The sequence below is a fragment of the Aethalodelphis obliquidens genome, unplaced genomic scaffold, assembly GCF_003676395.1.
Source record: "Aethalodelphis obliquidens isolate GAN/ISIS:26980383/991018 unplaced genomic scaffold, ASM367639v1 scaffold9, whole genome shotgun sequence".
In the NCBI taxonomy this organism is placed as follows: Eukaryota; Metazoa; Chordata; class Mammalia; order Artiodactyla; family Delphinidae; genus Aethalodelphis; species Aethalodelphis obliquidens.
Window position 1 is genome coordinate 16283822 of NW_020837953.1, and position 7574 is coordinate 16291395.

General features: G+C 46.2%; 1 protein-coding gene across 3 annotated transcripts in view; it reads right to left on the bottom strand.

Annotated features, from left to right (window-relative positions):
* KIF2C (kinesin family member 2C) overlaps nt 1–7203 on the bottom strand; it is an 18301-nt gene extending 11098 nt beyond the window's left edge. For 2 of the 3 annotated variants that reach the window (XM_027108750.1, XM_027108749.1), the window contains exons 1-5: nt 7019–7203; nt 6069–6163; nt 3496–3597; nt 3280–3328; nt 990–1112 (exon numbers count right to left, since the gene is read on the bottom strand). In XM_027108750.1, the coding sequence (XP_026964551.1) occupies nt 990–1112; nt 3280–3328; nt 3496–3597; nt 6069–6163; nt 7019–7085 (436 nt within the window). In that variant the 5' untranslated portion in view covers nt 7086–7203. Of the gene's footprint in view, nt 1–989; nt 1113–3279; nt 3329–3495; nt 3600–6068; nt 6164–7018 lie in introns of those variants that run through there. The other variant, XM_027108751.1, reaches the window with a different exon arrangement.
* Between the last annotated feature and the right edge of the window lie 371 nt (nt 7204–7574).

Here is a 7574-nt window from a genome sequence, read left to right on the forward strand (position 1 = left end):
ACCAGGGAAGCCCCAACCAACCATACTGATTCAACCCAGAAAGGTACAACCCATGGTGACTCACTACTTCCCATACCTGGTCGTGACCCTTTAGTTTGCCTTCACTTTATTAGAGCTAAATTTGATACACATTAAATGTAATGATTACAAAAATCACCTACTTTATTTACTAATAACTAGTAAAGTTGACAATTAAAAATGTTTGGGACTACCCTCTACCCTGCTGGTGCAGTGGTTAAGAATCCACCTGCCAATGCAGGCGACACGGGTTCAATCCCTGGTCAGGAAGATCCCACATGTTGCGGAGCAACTAAAGCCCATGCACCACAACTACTGAGCCTGCGCTCTAGAGCCTGTGAGCCACAATTACTGAAGCCCGCGAGCCACAACTACTGAGCCTGCGAGCCACAACTACTGAAGCCAGCGCTCCTAGAGCCCGTGCTCCAAAACAAGAGAAGCCACCACAGTGAGAAGCTTGCGCACCGCAACGAAGAGTAACCCCCACTTGCTGCAACTAGAGAAAGCCTGCGCGCAGCAACAAAGACCCAGTGCAGCCAAAAATAAATAAAAAAAAAAAGTTTTAAAAACTCCATTTATATAAAGTCAAAAAAAAGAGAAAAAGTTAATTTATGCGATCTGAAGTCAGGACGTAGGTACCCTTAGGGGCTTAGGAACTGGGAGGGGGCCTGAGGGGGACTTTTGGGGGTGCTGGTAATGCTCTGTTTGATCTGGGTGTCAGTTACATGAGTTTGTTCACTTTGTGAACTATGTAGTCAACGATAGGTTTACTCTTCTGTATATATATTACGTTTAAATAAAGTTTAAAAAGTAAAGTGAGATGATTTCCAGATAAGGGAGCAGTGGGGCAGGAGCAGAACAATACAAAAGCCAGAGAGTGCAGGAATCCTAGGATATTCTAGAACAGGTTCAGGGCGATGTGTGAGGACCACTCCAGGGCCTCAAACAGGGAGAACAGATTCATTACTCACTGGGAACTGAAAACTGCTTGCGGGAACTTGCAGATGCAGGCAGTTCCACCTCCATATCATTCTCCTGAGTGGTGATGCGAACCTCTGGGACAGTGGACATGCGAGTGGAGCGGCCTCGGAGACCTGAAGGACCAAGGGCAGAAGCCGATCAGTGCAGCATGATCAGGAGAGCCAACAGGCATAATAGAGGGGCCATCGGGGGTAACCCTCCAAGATTCTATACAGGAAAGGAGCCCACCAACTCCCCATTCCTTCCACCCAAGGAAAGGAAAAATTAGAAAGGCCAAGTACTAGTGACCCCAAAACTAATTTGTTACGTTCTGCAATCTGAGAGCTCCTGAGGGCTCCCACAAGAGCATCTGTCTTGAGTAAATGGAGGGACCTACAGACAATCTGAAATCATTTCTGGAGACATAGACCTAATCCCTGAAAAAAAGCATTCTTAACCTTAGCAACAGCACCTACCATTCTACAATCTTCCCATACCGCGAAACATCATGAGGTAAGTATCAGTATTCCCAACTAATGGAAGATGACATTAAGGCACAGAAAAATTAAGCAACTTGCCCAATGCCACTCAACTAGTAAGCGTCAGAACCAGGATGTGAACCCAAGACTGCCAGATTCCAGTCTGGGCTTTTTCCACTGCTCCAAGATATTTTACAGAGCCAGGCCTGGGCCACATCTTTAGAAACCATGGGATCAGCTACATGAATTTTCTGGAATCTTAAAAGAATGCTTAACTGAGAGAAACAATTGAGTTATACTTTAATTCTTGCCAATTTCTACCCATCTATATAGTTTCTCTCCATAAGAAAGAAATAATGCACCTATAAATAAAAGAAGTAGTGAATTTGGAAATAAAACACTGGTGTCATATAAGTAAATATCAACTTGTACTGAATTTGAGTTTCCTAAATTTGGGCTGATCTGATGGCTCTATATAATCCCTATTTTTCATAAAGAGCATGAATTATTATAATTTTCCTATTTCTCAAAAGATCTATAATCTTGTGTTTCATTTCTACTGTTCAATATCATGCACATTCATTAAGGTTTTTTTTCCATTAAAAGGAGCGGTGGCAGTATCCTTTTGTGTCATGCACGTGGAGTGGGATGGCTGCCACCCCCATCTCTCTTGCAGGCCCTTACGGTGGTATAGCCTGCAAGAGAGGGCCAGCAACACACCAGTCATGCCCAGCTGAAGCTCAAAACTGCACCATCTTTCACCTTGGGCCCCCGGGAACCTGAAGCTCCAGGCATGTCGTTTCTGGGCCCAAGGTGGCTGTGTTATGTCAAGGCAGTGATACCCCCTGGACTGGGACAGGCTGTGAGGTATAGCTGGTTCTGGGTTATAAGCTGGATTATTTGGGCAGTTTGTGCCTATAGCCACCGTCACAGATGACTGTAGTCAAAGTAGGTTTATGCTGACTCCTTCTGCAGAGAAAGTCCAACCTTCTGTTGGAGTTCGAGGCATTGCTATTATCTGTCCAATCTCACCCCACCCCCAGATCACCACAGCACTGGCACCTCTACTTCTAAATGGCCCTGACCTAGCTTTTCTCACAGCCTGCCCACCACCTCACTCCAAGGCATGTTGTTCCCCCAAGGAGAGAAAACAAGCCCACAATGGCTGATTACTGCTCTGGATTCCACAGGCCAGTCAGCAAATTTCCCAAATGCACCAAGTCCCTGAGAGGTTGGCCTAAGTAAGAGCTGTAGGTTGAACTGTTGAATTCTTTCTCTTCTTTTCTTTTTTTTAAACTGCTTTAGAGGTATGATTGACATATAAAAAGCTGTAGATATTTAATGTGTACAATTTGATGGGTTTGGAGGTAGGTATACACCCATGAAACCATTATCACAATCAATGCCATAAACCTACTCATCACCTCCAAAAGTTTCCTCCTGCTCCCTTTGTTTTGTATTTTGTTTTTTCCTTTTGTGGTAAGAACACTTAACATAAGATCTACCCTCACAGTAAATTTCTAAGTATACAATACAGTATTATTAATCATAGGCCCTATGTTGTACATTAAATCTCCAGAACTTCTTTATCTTGCATAACTGAAACTCTGTACCCTTTGACCAACACCTCTCCATTTCTTCCTCCCTGTAGGTTAGATTCTTCCTCACTGAGGAAGATGCTTGGAAGACAGGGCAGGACTCAGCCCACACAAAAGCCACCTGCTAAACTGGAGCAATGAGTCTACTTCACAGCTTCCTGAGCTCCAAGAACATCATTCCTGGCACAAACCCCATGACAGTGAGCCAGTAGAAATCCATTTACCTTCCTTTGGAGCGGGAATTTTGGAGCTGACTGATCTGCGCTTTTGTTTCTGAAAAAGAAAACAAACCACCACAATATATGGCTCTTATCAATTCTCAAGGGCCTATCCTGGGCCCATGTGCTGTGCTAAAGAACTAAGCAGCCCCAGAAAACAAACCAGCAAAGAGCCAACAAGCCAAATGGGGCACTGGCTGCAGTCAGGTGACAGGCACCTACCTGAACCGTTACATTCTCCTGCAGGGGCAGATTGTCCTTTGGGTGTAAAGGAAGAAGCTGTAAGATTTCTGGGTTTATTGCAGCCACATCATCAAAATCAATCTGCAAGGAGCAAGTAAAAGCTTCTGTGAACAACATAGCTTGTTCAATCCAATTGCATCTCTGCAATCAAGGCTACCCCTAGATTCAGACTTTATAAACTTTAAGTTCCACCAAGTACTAATAGCTATAAACAAATATTTATTCCCTAGTCGTGTTTTACCATCTAGATGGATATTGCTTTCTGATTCCAAGCCAATGGTAGCTGTCAGTGATGAGAATGAGGTGAAGAGGAAGGCAGACAGGCAGGCAAACAGTCAGGAAGACCACAGCAGATCTAGGCCACTCGGCTCCCCTACTGCTCTGCGGGGCAGTGGGGTCCTACTGGGCACAGCCCCCTGAGCAACCCTTGCTGCCTGACACCAAGGAGGAAACAAGTTCTAACTGCCCACTGATAGTCAAATGGAGGGCCCTTCAGGATCTTATGGGCAGGGACCAGTTCCTGAGAACTGCTACCTAATCCTAAATCTACCTACATTTTCTACTGGGCCCAGAAACTTCTTCCCCAGTCTTAGTGTCCTGCTCAGGCCTTCCCTACTTCCTGCTCATGCCTGCAATAAGGTCACAATTATAGGTTTACATCACCAGAGTCCTGAAACCCTCTGGGGACAATTCAAACTTCACCAGCATACTTCACAGCAGGTTCAAACACACCTAAATAGTACCAACTTGATTATTTCTGTTTCAAAATGTGAAAGAGCTGAAGCATGTACTCATGCTTCACCTCCTACATATGCAACCTTTATGTATTAATCAGCTATTCAAACACTTATTAGGCATGAGTAAGGCTGCAGGGGGAAGGTATTCAAAAATGAATTAAGACATGTATCGCCCTTGCTTTCAGTGAGCTCATATGCTAGTGGGAGACAGAAGCCATGTGCACAAAGGGCTAGAAACCAAAGCAGCATGGGATAGACGAGGAGGACAGAACCACCAAATGCAAAAGCTGGCGAGTACTTCAGTAGCCAGGCTTCTATCCACTTTTCTTGGACAGCTACAGACCCTTACCCTCCCCCACTCCCGATTCCAATCCCTAAACTACGGAGAGCATAAACAACACAGGAGACCAAAGTTCTGACATTAACTGATCCTCACTTTGATGATTCAGGAGGAAGGAATAAGAGTGAGAGTGTGAAGGCAGCGAGACACTAGGCAGGATCATAGAGTGGGGAACTGCCCCATTTGTCCCTGGCACTACTTTGGAAGGAGTGTGTAGTATAAAGAAAAAAAGTTGATTGGGATCAGATCTTGAAAAGGCTTTAATTCCTCACTAAGAAGTTTGGACTTTATTCCAAAGGCAATATTTAAGCTGGAGTGAGACCCAATAAGAGCTGTATTTCTAAACGAACAACAAAAATAAGTCACACGGAACTGCTAATAGATGGTTGAAAGGAATTTTAGGAACCTCTTGATTCAAGGACAGATAATGTAAAGAATTCAGTTCTTCTATTTCTCAGATATACCACCTAAATATATGCATACCTACCATAAGGCACGATACTAAGCAAGCCCTTTACATGTGTTATCTGTTAAGCTCCACAGAAGAGGGTCCAGGTCTGTCTTATTCACTTCTGTATCCCCAGTACCAAACACACTGACTGGCATTTTGGAACCAGTACAAATGGATTTGTTGAATAAGTCCTCAAAACAACCCAAAATAAGTAAATATTATCATCCTCATTTTAGAAATGAGGAAGTTGAATTTTTAAGAGGGACAGAAACGTGCCTGAGAACACATTAAGTAGTGGCAGAGCCAGACTCTAGAATCCAGGTTTTCATAGTCTTAGCTTGGTGACCTCTTCACCACACCACAATGCCTCTAAAACATAAATATCTCAGGCACATCCCTCCTCTTCTCAAAATCCTTCCAAGGCTCCTACTGCCTACAGAATAAAATCTTAAACAACTTACTGCCAGAGACAAAGACCCTCTAGTTTCCTTTTTTAGCCTTTTTGCTGCTGCCAAGCATCCTTGGCCTTCCTCAATGCCCGGAGCCAGCTTCTTTACCAGCCCCCATGAGGGCCATCTCACTGTTTCTGTTAAGCTTTCTGGCCCCCACAAGCCCAGCTCATCCTCAGTGATTTTCCACCTCTGAGCTGCTCTAGCATTATTCATCTGTAGTTGCCTTCTATTATTTGGTGTTTCAGAAACATACTTTTGTCTCCCCAACTAGATTATCAATTTTGCTCCCCAAATCAATATCATAGGTAGTGTGCACTCAGAGCTAGCTTGGGTGAGCAAGGTTTTAGAATTCTGTGCAGTTTACTTTCTAGAAACACAACAGAAACTGTTGATTGCTTCAATTTAGAACAGGCCTGCCTAAATAAAATCCCAATGCATTCAAAGAGGACCATATTTAAGATTAGGGAGGACAAGTCGACATCAAAAACAAGGCTGACACAAGTTCCATTTCCACACACATCTTTTAGGTAGGAAGGTGTTAAATGTGGTACAGGCATACTCATAGAACCTACCTCTTTGCCCTTTGTGGCTCCTCCTTCTGTCCATTCCACCGAAACGCAGGATTTCTCCAAGTTCACAGTCCTTACATTGGCACTGTGAATTAAGCCTATAGTATGAAAAGATCAGAGTTACCCATCTTTTTCACTTTTAGGATCCCACAGAGACTCTTAATGTAGAGTTGGCCTGAAGGAAGGGACAGTTGACTTTCTTTCTAACCCCAGGAGACAAACCTCCTGGCACTTCACCCTTGGAATATCCCACAGTGAGGTAGGCAAGGAACAGTTCTTAAAACTGAGCTGCAGAGGATAAGGACTCATCCCTACTCAAAAGAGAGCCTACTGTGGGGTGAAGGTATGTTTGGGCAGGGGAATCACTCTAGTGCTTAGGTGAGCAGTTCCTCAACACAGCACTGAGGCTCTAGCGCCCTCAGGTTTCCCTATCTCACTCCTGACCTTTACGTCAGACCATTCTAGTGATATGGGTATTAGACCTGCCAGAGGTGAGGTAGCTGCTCAACTAAAAAAGAGAGGGCAGGATTGCAAGCTCCTGAAGAGCAGCGATCTCGTCTGTCTCGTTACCCTGAATCCCAGTATCTGACATACTGCAAGTGCACAGCGTTTATGGGAGAACAGAGGGGCCAGAAAGCCGAGGTCCCTGCAAGAGCAGGGCAGTTGCAGGGGCGAACTTTGGAGGGGAAATGAATCCAGCAACCCTGACGTCCCAGAGAGGTCCAGTGACACCAAGGAGCTCCGCTCATTCCTGGAGGACGGGGAGGGGACCCACCGCCAGTGCAGAGGCCCCTGGCCCTGGTAGAGAAGACTGACTGCCAGTGCGGAGACCTAGACCTGGGGGGTGGAAGGGAATCCCCAATAGTGATTCAGGGCCTGCTGTTTGGGGAGGGGAGGTAATCTCTGCCGTCTCAGCCCACGGGTCCCCTTGGCCTCAGGACCCCGCCCCTCACCATTACTGCGTTGTATCTTGATGGCGAGACCGGGAAACAGGCGAGCCTGAAGAAGCGACGAGTCCATGGGTAGGCAGGAGCTCCGGGAAGAGAAACGCGAAATGCCAGAAAACCACCACTCTACCAACACTGCGAAGTCTTAACGCCGCGTAAACCGCCGAAGTTTAAATCCCGCGCGCCGGCGTCCCTAAACGTCATCACGCTGTCGCCGGCCTCTCTTCCGCCAATTAGCGGCGCCCTGCGGAGCCTATTGGGATACGTAGTCTCCGGGGGTGGGGGGGGCGCCTTCCGGGGCATGGGACCGCCCACTCGTCAGACCACAGCGGAGAACGCAGGGTCTGCAGAGAGATTCGGGAGCCGTCGCGGCCGGAGGGGACGGATTGCAGGCATTCAGAGGGTTGCAGTACTGCTGGGGTTCCCTAAACTGAGAAACCTCAAGATGGTGTCTCAGAGGGAGGGCTCACGGGTCCTACAGTCATGGGTTCGAATCCGAACTTCTTTAGTTGCCTGCTCAGTGACCTCGGACAAGTTACAAACTTTCCCTCTTCACGCAGTG